This window comes from Chiloscyllium plagiosum, unplaced genomic scaffold (genome assembly GCF_037043375.1).
Source record: "Chiloscyllium plagiosum isolate Xiang-an unplaced genomic scaffold, Cpla_swu_hap1 HiC_scaffold_22, whole genome shotgun sequence".
In the NCBI taxonomy this organism is placed as follows: Eukaryota; Metazoa; Chordata; class Chondrichthyes; order Orectolobiformes; family Hemiscylliidae; genus Chiloscyllium; species Chiloscyllium plagiosum.
Genome location: NW_028270160.1, coordinates 44,483,630 through 44,505,223, shown reverse-complemented (window position 1 = coordinate 44,505,223; position 21,594 = coordinate 44,483,630). Strand labels below are relative to the sequence as shown.

Sequence of the window (21,594 nt, the reverse complement as noted above, 5' to 3'; positions counted from 1 at the left end):
GTAATGAGTGAGCCAAATGCTTCCCATAAGAGACCAGAACTGAAGTTGTACCCTTAATCTGTAAAGGTTTCATGGTATAGGTTCTCAGTGTAGTTGAGGTCTTGCACAAACTTGAAGGTTTGAGACTGGTTCTGTGATTGCTGAAGCAGCTGTACCAGTATCAACCTCCATTAGACCGGGTGATCATTTAACTGGACGTTTATTTTGTTTGGTTCTGATTTGGATATTGCTCAGCTATCTAACTGTTCCAACAAGATGTAGGTGAACTTTCCAGGGTGTGTACTCTCCTGGATACCCACCTATGAGTTGTCCTACTCAATTTAGGTCTAGTGGGACTCTTTTGTCGTCTTGATTCAGTTTATTAGCAGTAAACACAATATCTTGCTAGCCTGGTTCCTGAAGAAAATGTTAACTGTTTGGCTCAGACTTGGCTTTGCTTTGGGATTTTGCTGTGGGCTGACCTATCTTCAGGATATGGCCTGAGTGAGGCTATACATTGCCCTCACTCAAGTGATGTTCATCAAGCTCAGTCGGACTAGTGACAGTGTCCATTTCCATTGGAATACCCTGTATTCATGCTTCACTTGCCACTTTTTCCAATGATAAAACCAGTTACAATACCTGTTTGAAGTCCAGTTGTGCTTCAGCTAGTAGGTGCTTTTGCATGATTACATCACTAATTCCACTTAACAAATGTCTCTCAACATCTCAGAAAGAGCTAAACCAAAGTCACATGCCTCTGCCAGTCATCTTAACTTAGTCTAAAATTCTGATACATATTCCCATTGTTCTAGAACTGCAAGTAAAACGAATAGCATCTTGGAATTGGAGAAGGCTTAAGGTTGGAATATTCTTTGACTAAATCTGTCAACTCTGAAAGCATTTCATATCTGGTGGCTCAGGGAAAGTTAAGATCCTAATAACTGAAAAATATGGTCCACAAGCTGTCAGGAGAATTACTTTGTTTTGAGGAAGGTCACTCAACCCAAAATGTTAGCTCTGATTTCTCTCCACAAATTCTGCCAGATTTATAGCATCCATAATTCTTTCGGTTCTAATTCAGGAAAATTTACTTATTGCTCTTCATCTGTCACAATGTCATTTGCCTGGAAAATATGACGCATTCTCTCGACATACTGGGCCTAGTCTTCAATGGCAGGATCAAAAGAGTCAAGTTTCCCAAATAAAAGCATGATCCCAGAAATATTTATACCAACACAAAGATGACCATTGCAAGAGAATTTCTTCAGGTGCATGCTTTTCACTCATCGCCATTGAAATAACTCGATAGAGGCCGGTATCCTGTCAACAAGTCACCCTTTATTTACATGTGGAGAGTCCTTAACACTGATCCAGTTCCCTCAGAGTTAACTGTCAGAGTGAACAGGATGTCTGACAGTCCTGTTCTTTCTTTCTTCTTTTTTTTACGTGTAGAATGAATGTCCAGAGGAAGTGATGGATGAGGGTGTAATTGCAACATTTAAAAGAAATTTGGATAAGTACATGAATAAGAAATGTTTGGAGGGATATAGGCCAAGCATAGACAGATAGGACTTGTTGAGATTGGAGTTATAGGTAACATGGACTGGTTGGACCAAAGGGTCTGTTTCAGTGCTGTATGACTCTATGACACTAATCCAGCTCCTTAGAGCCAGCTGTCAGAGTGACAAGATGTCTGAACGTCCCCTTTATTTTTGTCCTTTACACACTGATCCAATTCCTCCGCAGCCAGCACCCAGAGTGTCAGAATCTCTGATACTCCTCTTTTTGTCGAATGTGTGCAGGTGTCGGACACAGTGAAAAACCATAACTGTGTAAATCTTTATTTATATTTCACCACCAGGAAGAAAGGAAACACCCGAGTGGCCAGTGACAAGCAGTGCCATTCTCAGAGGGCAATGCTGCATGATCAAACAGTGAAGGGGAGGGCAGGGATTAAATCAAAATAGAGTTGGAGGGGGAAATAATACACTCCACTCCCTGTGGTGCCCACATTTCCCTGAAAATCTCAAGGGGGTTGGTGGACACCGTGTGCTCCTTCTCCAGAGACACCCGGGCTCTGACATAACCGCAGAAGAGGGGCAGGCAATCAACCCTAATAACCCCCTCCACGGCCCGCTGCCTGGACCTGTTTACAGCCAGTTTGACAGTCCTGTTCTTTTTTTTTTCACAGTGAAAGACACAAGGTGTACAAGTCTTTATTCAATTTCCACCACCAGGAAGAAAAGAAACACCCAAGTGGCCAGTGACAACCAGTGCCCTTCACATCAAAGGGGCAATGCTGTGTGATCAAACATTGAAGAGGAGGGAAGGGATTAAATCAAAATAGAGTTGGAGGGGGAAATAATACACTCCACTTCCTGCAGTGCCCACCTCTCCCTGAACAGCTCAAGTGTATTGATGGACACCATATCCTCCTTCTCCAGAGACACCCAGGCTCTGACTTAACCACGGAAGAGGGGCAAGCAATCGGCCCTGATGACCCCCTCCATGGCCCACTGTCTGGACCTGTTTATAGCCAGTTTGACAGTCCTGTTCTTTTGTTTGAAAGACACAAGGTGTACATATCTTTATTCAGTTTCCACCACCAGGAAGAAAAGAAACACCCAAGTGGCCAGTGACAAGCAATGCCCTTCACATCAAAGGGCAATGCTGTGTGATCAAACAGTGAAGGGGAGGGCAGGGATTAAATCAAAATAGAATTGGAGGGGGAAATAATGCACTCCACTCCTTGTGATGCCCACCTCTCCCTGAACAGCTCAAGGGTGTTGGTGGACACCGCATGCTCCTTCTCCAGAGACTCCCGGGTTCTGACATGACCGCGGAAGAGGGGCAGGTAATTAGCCCTAATGACCCCCTCCAGGGCCCACTGCCTGGACTTGTTTATGGCCAGTTTGACAGTTTTGTTGTTCCGTGTCATCCAGTGTTCTCTGATTGGATCAGATTAACAGACCAAATCAGGGAACTCATAATCTACGATGTCCATCTGGCTGATCTTGTTACATCACTGCACATGCCAAATGTCACCCCTCCCTACAGTTAATGGTAAGGTCCTTGGGAGTGTGCAGAGAGATCTAGGTGTTCAGTGCATAATTCCTTGAAAGTTGCATCACTGGTAGACAAGATAGTGAAGAAGCATTTGGCATGCTTGGCTTCATCAGTCAGAGCATTGAGTACAGGACATCATGTTATGGCTGCAAAAGGCATTGGTAAGGCCACATTTGGAATACCACGTACAATTCTCAGTGCCCTGCTACAGGAAGAATGTTATTAAACCAGAATTGGTGCAAAAAGATTTACAAGGATGCCACCTAGAGGGTTTGAGGAGAGGCTAGATCGGCTGGGACATTTTTCCTTGGAGTGCAGGGGGCTGAGGAATGACCTTATACAGGTTTATAAAATCATGAGGGGCATAACCAAAGTCTTTTCTCCAAGTTAAGAGAGTCTAAAACTAGAGGACATAGGTGAGAGGGGAAAGATTTAAAAGGGACCTGAGGGATAACTTTTACACATGGAGGGTGGTACATACATAGAGTGAGTTGTCAGAGGAAGTGATAGATGTGAGAACAATTGCAACATTTGAAAGATGTTTGGACAGGTATACAGGCCTAATGCAGGCAAATGGGACTAATTCAGTTTAGAAAACCTGGTCAGCATGGACGGGTTTGGTCGAAGGGTCTGTTTCTATGCTGTATGACTCTATGATTCTATACCTCTTCACCTCCTTCCTCCTTAACACCTAACTTACCAGCTTTTTGACACACTCCTTGTTGTCAGTTTTTGATTATTTACGTACGTGTGAAGCACCTGGGACGTTTTTCTATTTCGCAAACACAATATAATTGTAAGTTGTTAGTAGTCGTCTTCCTTCTTTTGGATATGCACTGAAGGTGGATACAACTGAGTTTACACACACTTGTTGCAGATCAGAAGAAAATGAAAATTTGAATAAATTGGGATTAATCTGGATGGAGTGTATTTCCAATGCTCCATTTACTTTGGGCTTTGATGAGAACTACAGAGGAAAATCATTTCTATCGCCTTTAGGAGTAGTTCTATATCATAGAAAAATTATGAAACTCAACTGAATATAATATAATTTGTTTCATAAATTGGCATCAAGGGTATAATTTAATTTAATTGAATGTTGAATTAATTTTGAGGCTCATATCAATGTTATTATTGTTTAGGAAAATGAAGAGAGTGAAATTCAATTTCCTGGAAGTATATCAGAAGAAAAGGCCAAATTTGACTTGTTTCTAACTGAACATGTAATCGAAAGGATACCTGCTGAATATCAGAATCTTCAATTACGGAGAGAAAATATGAAAAATCTCTTCATTCCTAGTACATTACCAGGTACTTCAAAAAGTCTTGCAACAGCTGTAGATAAATAAAGAGTTAGAATGAACTGTATTTTCCTCTCTATAGATGCTATCAGACTTGCTGACTATTTCTGGCATCTGCAGCGTTTTTCTTCTACAAAAAAAATTGTTTATTGTATTACCATGATAGACAGTGAATGGTGTTTTAATAATGTTTTATATGCTATTTTACCATGAAAACAACCCGTACTTTGCTTTCATGAAATCGGTGTACTTTGAGAAATTGCAAAGTATATCAACTTTTCACTGTATTCTTTTAGTCGCTCTAAACAGTAAACTTCCAAGAAACACTGCACCTCGTGTCTTGGAGGAAGAAGGTTTTTATGTCAGTCAAAAACCAGATGTGTCAGAAAAAAATATCAACAAAATGGAGAATCGCTTTCTTGTACAAGAACAGGTGACTTCATAAATATATTGTCATGATCTATTTCTGAAAATTGATTATAAAGAAAAGACCTTGAGAACATTCACAGTAAGGTAGAAATGATATACAAATCATTGCTATAGGTTACTGTTTCACACCAACTTGTGACTAATTAGGAGAAAAAAACTGGCAGTATCTGTGAAAATAGAGTGGATTAAGGCATTTAATCTCTTCAGTCTGTTAACTGTTCATTTACATCTGGCTGAAGCATACACCTTTTGGGCAAGATTTGAGTTGCATAGAGTTTTATGGAAGGACTTCTGTCATGGTGTGGAGGGAGTGGATACTTGTGGATATGGTGCCAGTCAAGGGGGCTATTTTGTCCTGAATGGTGTCAAACGTTTTGATGTTGTTGGAGCCGCACTCATTCAGGCAAGTGGGGAGAATTCAGTTACACTCCTGATTTGTGATTATAGATGTTGGACAGGCTTTCGGGAGTCAGGAAGTAGTTACTCACCACAGTAGTCCTCGCCTCTGACCTGCTCTTCTAGACACTATGTTTATGTGGTGAGTCCAGTTGAGTTTCTGGTTAATGGTAACTCTCAAGATGGTAGCATCACTGAATGGCAAGGGGCAGTGGTTAGATTGTTTCTTATTGGAGATGGTTTTGCCTGGCATTTGTGTGGTGCAAATGATACTTGGCAGCTCAAACCTGGGTATTGTTCAGATCTTGTTGCATTTGAATGTGGACTGCTTCAGTATCTAAGGAGTCAAGAATGGTGCTGAACGTTATGCAATCATCCCCACTTCAGATTTTATGATGAAGGGAAGGTCATTGATGAAGCAACTGAAGATGCTTGGGCCTAGGACACTGCCTGCGGCAATCCTGCAGAGATGTCCTTAAGTTGAGATGATTGGCTTCCAACAATTGTAACCACCTTCCAATGTTCCTGTTATGGTGCCAACCAACAAAGAGTTTGTCCCGATACCATTGATCCCAGTTTGTTAGGGCTCCTTGATGTCACACTTAGTTGAATATAGAACATAGAACATTACAGCGCAGGCCTTTTGGTCCTCGATGTTGCGCTGACCTGTCATTCCAATCTGAAGCCCATCTAACCTACACTATTCCATGTACGTCCATATGCTTGTCCAATGATGACTTAAATGTACTGGAAGTTGGCAAATCTACTACCGTTGCAGGCAAAGCATTCCATACCCTTACTACTCTGAGTAAAGAAACTACCTGTGACATCTATCCTATATCTATCACCCCTCAATTTAAAGCTATGCCCCATCGTGCTCACCATCGCCATACTTGGAAAAAAGCTCTCCCTGTCCACCCTATCTAACCCTCTGATTATCTTATATGTCTCTATTAAGTCACCTCTCAATCTTCTCATCTCTAACGAAAACAGCCTCAAGTCCCTCAGCCTTTCCTCGTAAGACCTTCCCTCCATACCAGGCAACATCCTAGTAAATCCCCTCTACAACCTTTCCAAAGCTTCCACATCCTCCTTATAATGCGGTGACCAGAACTGTGTCAATACTCCAAGTGCAGCCGCACCAGAGTTTTGTACAGCTGCAGCATAACTCGATCCCTCTATTAATAAAAGCTAAAACACTGTATGCCTTCTTAACAACCCTGTCAACCTGGGTGGCAACTTTCAAGGATCTGTGTACATGGACACCGAGATCTCTCTGCTCATCTACACTACCATGAATCTTACCATTAGCCCAGTACTTTGCATTCCAGTTATTCCGACCAAAGTGAATCATCTCACACTTGTCCGCATTAAACTCCATTTGCCACCTCTCAGCCCAGCTCTACAGCTTATCTATGTCTCTCTGTAACCTACAACATCTATTGTCACTATTCACAACTCCACCGACCTTAGTGTCATCTGCAAATTTACTAACCCACCCTCATTCAGGTCGTTTATAAAAATGACGAACAGCAGTGGACCCAACACTGACCCTTGCGATACACCACTAGTAACTGGACTCCAGGATGAACATTTCCCATCAACTACCACCCTCTGTCTTCTTTCAGCAAGCCAATTACTGATCAAAACTGTTATATCTCCCACAATCCCATTCCTCCGCATTTTGTACAATAGCCTACTGTGGGGAACCTTATCGAACGCCTTGCTGAAATCCATATAGACCACATCAACTGGTTTACTCTCATCTACCTGTTTGGTCACCTTCTCAAAGAACTCAATAAGGTTTGTGAGGCACGACCTACTCTTCACAAATTGCTGACTATCCAATATCAAATTATTCTTTTCTAGATAATTATAAATCCTATCTCTTATAATCTTTTCCAACACTTTACCAACAACTGAAGTAAGGCTCACTGGTCTATAATTACTAGGGTTGTCTCTACTCCCCTTCTTGAACAGGGGAACCACATTTGCTATCCTCCAGTCTTCTGGCACTATTCCTGTAGACAATGACGATTTAAAGATCCATGCCAAAGACTCGGCAATCTCCTCTCTGGCTTCCCAGAGGATCCTAGGATAAATCCCATCCTGTCCAGGGGACTTATCTATTTTCACACTCTGCAAAATTTCTAATGCCTCTTCTTTGTGAACCTCAATCCCACTTAGTCTAGTAGCCTGTATCTCTGTATTCTCCTCGACAATATTGTCGTTTTCTAGCGTGAATACTGTTGAAAAATATTCATTTAGTGCTTCCCCAATCTCCTCTGACTCCACACATAACTTCCCACTACTATCCTTGATTGGCCCTGATGTCAAGGGCTGTCACTCTTACCCAACCTTTAGAATTCGGCTCTCTTGTCCATGTTTGAACCAAGACTGTAATGAGATCAGGAGCTGAGTGGCCCTGGCAGAATCCAAACTGGGCTTGATAGCATGGTTGTTGACACATCACTTTACTGAAATTGAGAATAGGAGAAATGGAGGACCGCCCCCCTCACCTCCATCCAAGGCACCAAACGATCCTTCCACATCTGACAGATTTTCCTGCACATCCAAACACCTCAACTACTGTGTCCATTGCTCTCGATGTAGTCTCCTCTACATTGAGGAGACAGGATGCCAATTCATGGAATATTTCAGGGAACATCTCTAGGACACACTCACCAAACAACCCCACCGCCCCATGGCTGACCACATCAACTGCCTCTCACACTCTGCCAAAGACTTGCAAGTCCTGGCCAAATCCAAGCCACTCGATGCCTGAAGGAAGAATACCTCATCTTCCGCCTTGGGACCCTTCAACTATACAGCATCAATGCCAATTTCACCAGATTCCTCATCTCCCCTCCCCCCACCTCATCCCAGATCCAACCCTCCAACTCGGCACTGCCCTCTTGAACTGTTCTACCTGTCCATCTTCCTTCCCACCTATCCGCTCCACCTTGCCCTCCAACCTATCACTATCACCCTCCACCTGCATCTACCTATTGCCTTCCCAGCTACCTCACCCCGACCCATCTATTTATCTCTCAGCCCCCTTCCCCCTCCTCCACAATCCTGATGAAGGTCTTATGTCTGAAATATCAATTCTCGTGCTCCTTGGATGCTGCCTGACCTGCTGTGCTTTTTCAGCGCCATGCTTTTTGACAGCTGAAGATTGAGAGTAGACTGATAGGCAGTAATTGGCTGGGTTGGATTTATCTTGCTTTTTGTGAACAGGACATATCTGGGCAATTTTCTACATTGTCGGATAGATGCCAGTGTTGTACCTGTACTACAAGAGCTTGGCTAGGGGTACAGCAAGTTCTGGGGCACAATCACGGCAAGGAAATCTCCTGCTGATGACCATGTTCTGTCTTCCCTTGGCTGATTAATTGGAGTATGATTGCCAGAATGTTGTCAGGGCCCATAATCTTTGCAATATCTAGTGTCTCCAATCATTTGATATTATATAGAGTGAATCGAATTGGCTGAAGACTGGTAAGTGTGATGCAGGGGACTGCTGGACTGTTGTGAATGCTTCAGCTTTATCTTTTGCACTGATATATTGGGCTCTTCCATCATCGAGGATGCAGAATTTGTGAAGCCTTCTCCTCCAGTGAGTTCTTTAATTGTCCTCCACTGTTCATGACTGGATGTGGCCAGACTGAGGGCTTCGATCTGCTTCTTTGGCTGTGGGATTGCTTAGCTCTGACTATTGATTTCTGCTTATGCTGTTTGGCACACAAGTAGTCCTGTTTGGTACCTTCATTGGATTGACACTTCATTTTTAAATATGCCTGGTTCTTTTCCTAGCATGCCCTCCTACACTTTCTATTGAACAGGGTTAATTCCCTGGTTTGATGATAATGGCTGTGTGGGGGATATGCTGGACCATGACTTTGCAGATTGTGCTGGAGTACAATTCTGCTATTGTTGACGGCCCACAATCATCTTGAGTTGCTAGATCTGTTCAAAATCTGTCCTATTTTAGCATGATGATTGTGCAGCACAATGCAATGAAAGGTATTCTCAATGTGAAGGTGGGATTTCATCTCCACAAGGATTGTGTGGTGATCACTCTCACCAAAACATTCATGGACAGATGCATCTGCAGCTGGCAGATTGGCAAGGATGAGGCCAAGTGTGTTTTTCCTTGTTGTTGGTTCTCCCACGACTTATCACATAATCAGTCTTGTAGATATGCCCTTTAGGCCCTGACCAGCTCGATCAGCAATGCTGCTGCTAAGCCACTCTTGGTGTACTTTTATATACATGTGACAATAAAGCTAAATCTAAATCCAGATTTCCACTAATATAAAGAGGTATGTCTATTTTATACACTCACTCCTCGTTATCTGTTGTTTAGCTTTGTGTGGATTGCGAGGCTGGCCCCAGACCCCATTTATTTTTTCCCTATTGACTTGTCAGGTCTTTCATGTGGTCTGTGTGAAGTCCATACCCCTATCCCTATCTTCCACAAATAACGACATATCCACCTAAATGTAATTTAGATGTACATCCCAATGTTCTGGAGAGTTCAAAAGCTTATCAACATATTTTAGTTAAGGAGACCATTTGTTAATGTGTTATTTCACAGTAATTGCTGGTGTCTGTGTTACAATAACAAAAAGCAAAAAGATTACAAGTTGCTCAAATATAAAAATCTGCGCAGAACCTATGTTTAAAAAAAGGTGCACAGAGATAATCAGTATTTTTAAACTGAGGTAATAGGATACACGTGTAGAATGCAATGTAATAGAATTAATAAATCCTTATAAAAAATCAAAATATCTACAAGCTATATGAGAAAAATAACTATGAGAAAAATAACTATTTGTTCTTTATAGACTTTACATTAGGTACAAAGCTAAACCAATCTAGGACTGTCAGGCATCAAATTAAAGTGGTTTCACTTCAAAGTAGCTTACAGTTGAAGTAACAGTAGGTGAATGTTTAGCCATAAAGGTGCATCTGTTCTTCCACATTGTTTACGTTAGCCTGCCAAAACCAATAGTAAAACTATAACCTTGACTTTACTTTTGACCAGAAATATATGTTAGTTACAGCAGAAAGTCTAGCTACAGACAAAGGCTCATATGACACTATGTCTTACTAAAATCAAAAAGAAAAAATGAAAGTAATTTTCCCACTCCCGAACACTGTTGGCATTAACGAGAACGTTCGGTAAAATCTGAGAGATGGCCAAAAGCAACATCTTCCAGTCAAATGTTGAATGGTGAAACCGGATTCTTGCTAGTGAATGGCTAGTGGTCTATTTGCATGTATTAGCATGCATTAATGTCTCATTGCTACCTGATCTTCCTTATTAATATGCAATTTCTGATTCTCCTGTTTGCAGGATAGAAACTAGATGGCGATAATTCCTAAAATGGAAGTCTGAGTTGTTACCTGGTGAGTCCAGCTCGCCACTTGCTCCTTAGACGTCCATCTTGGACAATAGGTACCAATGTCTCAAGGCACAGTCCATGGAAATTGTTGCCAGAATCTGCTATTCATAGATGTCAGCATCTGAGACATACAAACCACATCACTTGCAAGATGGTTCTTCACTTCAGTGAACTTTAGTTGGAACTCACTGGCACTATTCATGCAATGCTGATGGCAGGCCACTTTGAGCACATGGACAGGCACCCGTATCATGGATTTGACCAGTGTGCATATCAGGGAAGCTCGCTTGCTGTCTTGATGCTTATCCACCTTTTGCCGACTCCCTGTCTTGCCTTCTGATTCTTTTTCCTTCCAAGCAGATCTCCACAGTCCACACACAGCATCAACTTTCAAAACCTGAAGTCAATGCTGGGAACAGCGTTGGCATTCCAACATGCAGATCCTCAGAGTAGTAGCACAGCTTTGACTTATCTTGCATTTTTTGCTTTGCTCCTTCAACTAGACCTTAAAGGCTGTCAGTACTTCCGTCTTACCTTGTTGCTTAGTGCACATAGAAAGCTAGGCAGCTTGTCATGGTTGCCAGCACCCATCAGGGAAGGGGATGGACATATTGTTGTATGGTGCTGTGTTATGTCACTTTCATATCTGCAGCATTTGCTAGCAGCACACATTGATGTCCTTCAACCAATTGGCCAAGTCTCAAAACCTAAGGGACTAGTCAAATTCAGGAGGGCTGCCCTTGGCCAGCGGGTCATGGCACAGTCAATCAAGTGCATCATTCAAACTCAGTCCAGGGGCTTGGAAGTGATTCGACCTTCTGGACTGGTCAGAATCAGGGATTCAATACCACTACAGTCTGGGGAGTGGATTACAATCAGACTTGTATGTCCAGTGCATATTGTCAGGCAATTCATGATAAATCATTTGGAGAACTGCTTACAGATCAGTCAGGGGTTTTCTCACTCATCAGTTGGGGGTGTCCATCCACATAGTTTGGGTGGAGAGGGCAATGCCAATCGTGAGGCCAGTTCAATGAAATAGAAAAGGGATTATCTTAGACATTGCTGTGTTAGGGAAGTTCAGAATCTTAAATTGGAGGATTAAGGCAGCAAACTGGAACACTTAAGAGAAAAGAATTGTGATGAGGAAAAAATTGACAAAAGAACATAACAACATAAGAAATAGGAACAGGAGTAGGCCAGCTGGATCCTTGCTGTTGCTCTGCTATTCAGTAAGATTGTAACTGATTTTTCCGTGGACTCAGCTGCACTTGTCTGCCTGTTCACCATAACCCTTAATTCCTTTATTGTTCAAAACTTTATCTACCTTTTGACTTAACAACATTCACCTACTGTCAATTGCTTCACTGGGCAGGGAATTCCAGATTCGCAACCCTTTAACGGAAAATGTTCCTCCTCAACTGACTCGGCTCTCCCTTATTTTGTGGTTATGCTCCCTAGTTCTAGTTTCATCCATCAGTGGAAGTAACCTCCCTGTTTCTATCTTATCTATTCCCTTCATAATTTTATATGTTTCTATAAGATACCATTCTCGTCCTCATAAATTCCAATAAGTGTAGTGCCAGTCTACTCAATTTATCCTCATAAACCAAACCCCACAATTCCAGAATCAACTCAGTGAACCATGTCTGCACTCTCTTCAATGCCAGTACATCCTTTCTCAAGTAAGGAGACCAAAACTTATCACAGTTCTCCAAATGCCCCTATACAGCTGCAGCATAACCTCCCTGCTTTTAAACTCCGTCCCTCCAGCAATGAAGGACAATATTTCATTTGCCTTCTTAATTACCTGCTGCAGCTGCAAACTAACTTCTTGTGATTCATGCACAAAGACACTCAGGTCCCTCTGCATGGCAGCATTCTACAATTTTTCATCATTTAAATAATTATCCATTTTGCAGTTATTCCTACCAAAATGGATGACTTCACATTTACCAACATTGTACTCCATCTGCCCACCCTTGCCACTCACTGAAACTATCTATATCCCTCTGCAGTCTTTGTGTCCTCCATGCACACTTTGCTTGCCACTCACTTTAGTGTCACCTGTGAACTTTGACACTCTACACTTTTGCTCCCAACTCGAAATCATCTATGTAAACAATTGTGGTCCTAACACTGACTCCTGGGGCAAACAACTAGACACTGATCACCAGAAAAACATCCACTTATCCCCACTCTTTGCTTTCTGTGAGTTAACCAATCCTCTATCCATGTTAATACACTACCCACAATGGCAGGTACCTTTATCTTATGCAGCAGCCTTTTGTGCAGCACCTTGTTAAATGCCTTCTGGAAATCCGAATATACCACATCCACTGGTTCCCTGTTGTCCACCACGCTCGTAATATCCTCAAAGAATTCCATTAAATTAATTAAACAAGATTTGCCTTTCATGAACTCATGCTGTGTCTGCCCAGTGGGACCATTTCTATCCAGATGTCTGGCTATTTCTTCCTTAACAATAGATTCATGTATTTTCCCCACTATAAATGCTAAGCCCATTGTGCCTACAGTTACCCACTTTTTGTCTACCTCCATTTTTAAACAGTCGCATCACATTTGCTATTTTCCAGTCTGTCAGAACCTCTCGCTCCTTCCGAGAGAATCCCTAACTAATTATTCCTGTCTCATTACACAGGACCAAATCTAAGATAGCTTGCTCCCTCGTAGATTCCATTACATACTGTTGGGGAAACTATGGTGAATACATTCTCTGAACTCCTCCTAAAGATGGTCTTGCCTGACTTGCTTGATCAATCAATTTGTAGATTAAAATCCCCCATGATAATTGCTGTATGATTTTAACATGCATCAGTTATTTGTTCATTGCCTGCCTGACCATGATATTATTTGGTGGCCTATAGACTGTGCCAATCAGTGACCTTTTCCTCTTACTATTTCTAATATCCATCTACATAGATTCAACCTTTATTTCCATAGAACCAATATCATTTCTCACTACTGTCTTGATATCATTCTTAAATATCAAAGCTACCTTTCCTTCCTGAACCTCTGAATAGTTTGATACTTCTCAATATTTAACTCCCACCCTGACCACCTGCAACCATGTCTCTGCAATTACCACTAAGTAATACCCATTCATGATGATTTGTGTTGTCAACGTAGTTACCATGTTTTGAATCCCACGAGCAGGTAAAGTGCCCTTAAACTAGTTTTTATACCTTCCTTTTGAACCTTAACATTTCCACCAGAACAACCTTTGTTTTTAAACATTCTCTCTTTTTCTGTAACTACTTAGTTTTCACTCATCTTAGTGCTACATGGCTCAGCTGCTGCTTACTGTTTATTTACTACTTTGATTCTCTTTTTTTCCTTAAGCCGCCACCTATGCTAGCTAATTCAGGGCCTCACCTTACATTCCTATTCCCCTGCTAAATTTAAAGACTACCCAACAGTGCTAGCAAAACAACCACAAGTTGGCTAAGGTCCCATCACTGTTTGGATGAAGACCGTCTCTCTTGAACAGATCCCACCTTTCCTAGAAATGGTCCTAATTATTCAGAAATCTAAAGCCTTCCCTCCTACACCACTCCCTCATCCATGTATTATGCTGGAGATTACTACCTTTGAGATTTAGCTTTCAATCTGACTCCTATCTCTCTAAATAGAGCCTTCAGGACCTCATCCCTCTTCATCCGTATGTCATTCGTAACAATGTGGACCACAACCACTGGCTGGTTCCCTTCCTGTCCACAAACTCTCCTACACCTTTTCCTAAAACTATGACCTCTCATACCAGATTGACCCATTTGAGGAAACATGCTCTCTACTTCTCCTTTGTCAATCCCCATTAGCACCTTATATACCTTAATTAGATGTCTGATCATTCTTCTAAACACCGGAGAGTATATATCTAAACTGCTCAATCTTTCTTCATAAGACAAATCCCTTATCTCTGGAATCAACCCAGTGAACCTCCTTTGAACTGCCACCAATGCAACTAAATCCCTCCTCAAATAAAGTCTTGTATAGGTGCAGCAACACTTCCTTACTTTTATACTCTATTCCTTTAGCCTTAAATGCCAACATTCTATTTGCCTTCCTTATTATCAGTGGTAGAGATGTTTGTGTGTTGGAGAACATGGAATTCTGCAGGAGTGGGGGTTATTCATGAACACCACTGCTATGGCCTTGAGGGGAAACTGTGTAGCATGATGGTGGGCGTGACTAAATTGTAAGGTCAGGCCTAGGGAATAAGTTGCTAGCTGAAGACTTAATTCTAAATGGTGTTATGCCTCACTGGGATAGTGTACTGCAAATTCAGTCATTCAATTCTTGAAGTCATCACAAAAGTTAAACATTTTATAAAATACACAAAATTTCCTAATTTTCTTGTCTTTTACCTGGCTGACAGAAGTCACAGATCAGGTGTCAGAACTTAACATGGATTACTATTTATTACAAATAAATAGATTTTAGCTGCGGGAAAACAATTACAAACCATCAGTCATAAATCTCTAACCCCATTACAAAACTCCCTCTACTTACAGACAGACACAAAAAGACATTATATTTTGAGTAGAGGGAAAAGTTGGGAAGGTAGTTCAGTGGCTTCATCCATAGGGTTTGCTGAGATGAGCCGTTTGCAAGTCAGAATTTGCCATTCATATGCCTACTTAGTTACCATACCAATCTGCCCTGCCACCTTCTGGGATTTGTAGATATGTACACCAAGATCCTTCTGATATTTCGTACTTTCCTGGTTTCTACCATTTATTATGTAATTCCTTATTAGCCCTTCCCAAGTGCATTACCTCACGTTTTTCTGGTTTGAAATCATTTCCATTGTTCTGGCCACCTGACCAGTCTGTTGATATCCTCCTGGGGTTTGTGACTATCTTCCTCATTAATTACCACCTCACAATTTTTGTGTCACCTGTGAATTCAAACCCCCTACATTTGAGTTCAAATCATTAGTGTACACAACAGACAGGGCCCTAGCACCAAGTCCTGTGGAACCCCACTGGAAATAGGCTTCCAGTCACTGAAACATCCCTCTACTATTAACATCTGCTTTCTGCATCTCAGCTAATTTTGCATTCAATGTGCCACTTTGCTTTGGATCCCACAGACTCTTAATTTTTTTGTAGTTTGTAGTTGAAGCAGCAGAAATATTTTTCAAGTGAGGATGTTAAGTGAGTTGAAGGAGTACTTGCAGGTTTTGATGTTCCCAACTATCTGCTGCTCTTGTCTTGGTCTATGGTAGTGGTTTTCAATTAGAAAGATGCTCTCGAAACAATCTTGGTGAATTTCTGCATTGTATCTGATACATGGTACTCTCTGCTGCTACTGAGCATTGATGGTGGAAGAAACGAATGTTTGTGAATGTGGTGCCAATCAAGCGGCTGCTGTATTCTGTTTGGTGTCAAATGTCTTGAGTATTTTGGAACTGTACCTATCCAGGCAAGTGGAGAATACTCCATCACACTCCTTGGAGAGGATGGACAGGCTTTGAGGAGCCAGAAGGTGAGTTCCTCACTGTAGGATTCATAGCCTCTTACCTGCACTTGTAGCCACAATATTTATATGGTTAGTCCGGCTCTGCTTCTGGTCATGGTAACCTCCAGGATGTTGATAATGGGGGATTCAGGAATAAGACTATATTTGAGTGTGAAGGAGCAATGGCTAGATTCTCTCTTGTTGGAGGTGGCCATTACCGGGCACTTATGTGACATGAATGTTACTTGCCACTTGTCTGCCTAAATCTTGTTATTGGCTAGGTCTTGTTGCATTTGGGCATGAACTGCTTCACTATCTGAGGAGTCACCGATGTTGCTGAACATTATGCAGTTAACATCTTCATATCTGATCTTATGATGGAGGGAAGGTCATTGATGAAGCAGCTGAAGATGGTTGGGCCTAGGATATTACCTTGACAAATTCTCAAAAAGGTTGTCCTGGAGCTGAGTTGACTGACGTCCAGCAACAACAACCATCTGCCAGGTTTGACACTGCCAGGTATGACACCAACAGGCAGACGGTTTACCCTTTGATTCCTATTGTCTTGAGTTTTACTAGGACTTCATAATGCCACATTCAGTCAAATGCACTGTTGATGTCAAGGCCACTCATCTCACCTCTGGCCTTCAACCTTCCTGTCTATGTTTTAACAGGTTATTGTGAAGCAGTTGTTGTTTAATAGCAAAAACAGGAAGGCAGATTATTATCTGAATGATGATGGATTGGAATACAGGGAGATGTGGGAACAGCATGGTTTAAATCATTTCTAGGTTTAAAGTATAGATCAGTTAGATTACTTTGTTTAATTTTGCTTTACTAAAGTTATTGTATTGTTAATAAATTGCTAAGTTTTTGTTAAAGGCATAAATTGGTGTCTAGAATTTATTATTTGTAAAGTTTTGAATTACTTATTTAAAAGTCTGTTTAGGACCTATTAGGGATACCTTTGAGGGTCTTTGAAAGTTTTAACTTTACTGTGTTGGGAATACAAAGGTAGAAAGGCTGATTTGATTTGGCTGTCTGTTTCCATGTTGCAACATTTCATAGCAAGGGAATTTGATTATAGATGGAGAGGGTATCTTGCTGTAATTGTACAGTGAGAGATCTTAGTGAGACCACACCTGGAGTATAATGTGCAGTTTGGTCTCCTTATCCTATGAAAGATGTTCTGGCTGTGATGGGAGTGTAATGAAAGTCTACCAGTCTGGTTGCTGGAGAAGCAGTACTGATATTTGAAGAGGAATTGGATTGGATAGACAGTATTCACTGGAGTTTAGAAAGATGAGGGAGGGTCTCAGAGAAACCTATAAAATTCTAGTACCCAATCATGGGAAACAATCTTCCTGTGTTTACCCTGTCAAGTAATGTTAGAATTTTAAAGGTTTTTAATGAGACCCTCCATTTTAAATTTTACTGCTTCTCCAGCAACCAGTCTGGTAGACTTTCATTACACTCCCATCACAGCCAGAACATCTTTCATAGGATAAGGAGACCAAACTGCACGTTATACTCCAGGTGTGGTCTCACTAATATCTCTCACTGTACAATTGCAGCAAGATACCCTCTCTTCCTATAATGGGGGTACAGGCTAGGAGAGTGGGCAAAGAAGTGACAGATGGGGTTCAATATAGGAAAGTGTGAGACTATGCACTTTGGTGGGAAGAATAGAGACATAGTCTATTTTCTAACTGGGGCAATACTTCGGAAATCTAAAGCACAAAGGGACTTAGGAGTCCTAGTTCAGGATTCTCTTAAGGCTAACATGCAGGTTCACTTGGCAGCTAGGAAGGCAAATGCAATGTTAGCATTGATTTAAAGTTGGCTAGAGTATAAGAGCAGTGATACATTGTTGAGGCTGTTAAGGCTCTGGTTGTTACCGCATTTGGAATATTGTGAACAGTTTTGGCCACCATATAGAAGGAAGGATGTGTTGGCCTTGGCGGGGATCTGGAGAAAGTTTACAAGAAAGATCCTGGGGATGAAGAACTTGTCATATGAAGAGCGGTTGAGGATTCTGGGTCTGTACGCGATGGAGTTTCGAAGGATGATGGGGGATCTCATTGCAACTTTCAAAATACAGAGAAGCCTAGATAAAACTGACATGGAGAAGATGTTCCCACTAGTAGGAGAGAGTAGGACCCAAGGGCACAATATCTGAGTGAAGGGATGATCCTCTAGAACTGAGAGGAAGGAGCAGTTTCTTCAGCTAGAGAGTGGTGAATCTGTGGAACTCATTGCCACAGAAGGATATCAAATGGGGAGAAAGCAGGAACAGGGCAGTGAGTTAGATGATCAGCCATGATCAGATTGAATGGTGGAGCTGGCTCAAATTTCAAATGGCCTACGCCTGCTCCTATTTCCATTGCTTCTTATTATGAGTGCAAGTGGGTCATGATATGTTAGCATCTGAAAAATATACCTCACTAAAGTCTTCCATTTGTTTACATTTTCTCCTTGTACAACTTACTATCCCATTGTTAAATTTTGTGCAGTTTTTTGGCAACTAAATCTCATAAATTTCACCGTACATTTATTTAACCCCTTTGAAATTTTCATTCTGCAAGCTCGCCATTAGGCTCGAACACATTGTTCAAAGTACTTTTAGAGGTTATTTCTTCTTCATTTTAAAATCAATAACTGAAATGAATGTTTAAAATACGGTGTGTAATTCAATAGAGATTTTATTTAGCTCTGCTAGAGAAAATTATGCCTCATCATTATAGATTGTACAGCATATTACTAAAATATTTTGTCTTACATCTGCAATGTTGTGAAAGAGAAAATACTGGTTTGGGGAAGATGGAAATATTATTGCATTACCAGATCCAATTAAGTTATCCTGGAAGTGTAGACAGTCATCAGCAGATGATGTAGAAGATCCTAAAACAAGACTAAAAACTGTGTATAAGAAGGTATGTGATCATTTCCTACTCTAGTATTACTGATCTCATTTTACAGACTTTCAAAGAATAGTAAATAGTATAATATTAAAAATACGTTTACTCTATTTTCAAGAATGCATTTATGGAGCTAGTATGCTTTGAAGTGTGCAGCTAAATATTTGCTATGAAGTTATTATAGACATTTTAAATTTATATGCTTCTGAAACTTCTGAAACCACCATATGATTAAATATTTACATATTCATTTTGTGAAGTTATCATATGTTCATGTACACAATCAATATATGGGGAACTTACATCCCTCTACATTTATAAAGATAGTATGAATCTTGGTTGGCTGGTGCTTTAAGGTGGAACTTATTTTCACATCAGACTGCTTATAATGTGATCACTGCCAGTTACGTGTTCATACAGTTTTTGGTCACAGGATTTTAGTAGTAAACTTGTAGCTGATTTTAGTCAGTGTTTATTTGGAAATTTGGGATTGTTTCAGGAATATGTAGTCAATGTTAGTGTATATCTTAAGAGACTTCTGTGGAACATGTGTAGTAACAAAGTTCAGCAGACCAATTTCTGATACAGTACCATTGAATAGCTCTGCATCCTCTTCTGCTGAGAATTTGTTTGAAGAAATAAAGGCATGGTTTAGATCCCTACCCATGATTACTTTGTGTGTGTTTGCCCCCCCGCCACCCCCCCCAATCTGCGGATGAGCATGGGGCAAGCTAATTGTGGAAGTTCAGGTAAGTTTTCATTTGAGTCCAACATATTAAATATAGTCATGGTACATTTTTCACTATTAGCCCAGTCACTGTAATGGAGAGACCATCCTCTTCAGAGATTGCTGGCTCCAGAGTATAGGAAAAGGCATGCTGTACTCCTTTGTATCTTGGTTTGACTGGTAGGCTAGCTTAAGATACACAATTCTGGGTGCAATGGTTTTCAGGACTGGGCAAATTCTTCCTTCTGTCACAGGCTCCCCCCGGGGGGGAGAGGGATAGTGATCATAAACCCCGGGGTGGGGGGATAGTGATCATAAACCCCGGGGGGGGGAGGGGGGCCGTATTGATCATAAACCCCGGGGGGGGGGGGGGGATAGTGATCATAAACCCCGGGGGGGGGGGGTAGTGACCATAAACCCGGGGGGGGGGGATAGTGATTATAAACCCCGGGGGGGGGGGGGATAGTGATCATAAACCCCGGGGGCAGGGGATAGTGATCATAAACCCCGGGGGGGGGGGGGTAGTGATCATAAACCCCGGGGGGGGGGTAGTGATCATAAACCCCGGGGGGGGGGGATAGTGATCATAAACCCCGGGGGGGGGGGTAGTGATCATAAACCCCGGGGGGGGGATAGTGACCATAAACCCCGGGGGGGGGGAATAAACAGGCCATTCCCTTTAAGATAAATGCATATGTGGTGACTCAGGAACCTTAAAGGATTGGAACATTGCACAGGCCACAAATGATGGGAAGTTAAAGGGAGCTTTGGTCTGCTTCCTCCCTGTAATGCACAAGAGTGCTGTGAGGACATTCTCTGCTCCACTTGATAGAGCATGACAGTAGCCCCCCAAATGTCTCTGACGTTTGCTTTGTTCTAAAAGTTAGGGTTAGTTGCTTTTGGGAATGATGTGCCTATCCTACTTTAAGTAAGTAATGATTTTTACTCCTCCTGTTGTGATGTTTAGTACAGAGTAAAAGGGTGGAGGATTTTTGACCTGAGTTGTGCATATTGGTTATTTAGCTAATTTCTCTTAATGACTTAAACATACATGTCTGAAGAATCAAAGGAGTTGGTGTGGAATACCCACTACAAGAATTTTTAAGGCATTCTAGTATTCTGTGCTTAATAAAATAATTGTTCATTCTTAAGCAACAGAAATTTGTATGTCTACTTTGAATTTATATGCCAGAGAAATTAACAGAGACTGTTAATGGCTTGTGTGGGAATAGAACAACATTGAGTTGTCAGTCTCAATTTTCACATTGTTCAAATATTCATGCCACCTCTCTATTTGCTTTATTTAGGAATTCTCCAGTCCCAAAGTGACTAACTTCCACTGCCCGATATTTAAAATCAATCCACTAGATGAACCATGGCATGAACTTGCAAATATCTAATTTTGACATTAGTACTACTAATTGAGATAAGTTGAGATCTCATGGAACTTCGGAATACCTATGCTATCACCATTTTAACCTAACTTCTGAAAAATTACACTATCTGCCTTATAGAATTATCCACCAATATGATAACTGCACATTATTCTTTTGTGTTTTTGTAGGCCATAGTGAGTGAACTAGCAAAAGATATTGACAGTCATTTTGTGGAATTTTCTCAAATCTACCAACTGGATATAAATATTGGAAATTTGCATTTTGTTCACCATCCTTTGTTTAGCAAAGAGCATGTTTTAGCAGTGAAGCTTATGCAACTTTTTGACAATTATCAACAAAGGCAAAAGCAAAATGTTAGCCAGCTCCTTGCAGAAAAGGTGAGTGATAATATTATGCGACTAATAAGAGCTATTTAATATTTTTTGCAGAGTATCATAGGAAGGACTGTAATCTAATATATTATAATGAAACAAATTTTCAAAA

The 21,594-nt window shown here is 41.2% G+C and overlaps 1 protein-coding gene across 1 annotated transcript in view; it reads left to right on the top strand.

Annotated features, from left to right (window-relative positions):
- LOC122561384 (protein CC2D2B-like) overlaps positions 1-21,594 on the top strand; it is a 121,400-nt gene that overhangs the window by 71,335 nt on the left and 28,471 nt on the right. Inside the window, exons 9-12 of the mRNA XM_087999270.1 lie at positions 4,191-4,359; positions 4,646-4,782; positions 18,868-19,002; positions 21,279-21,488. Of these exons, the coding sequence (XP_087855396.1) occupies positions 4,191-4,359; positions 4,646-4,782; positions 18,868-19,002; positions 21,279-21,488 (651 nt within the window). The remainder of the gene's footprint in view (positions 1-4,190; positions 4,360-4,645; positions 4,783-18,867; positions 19,003-21,278; positions 21,489-21,594) is intronic.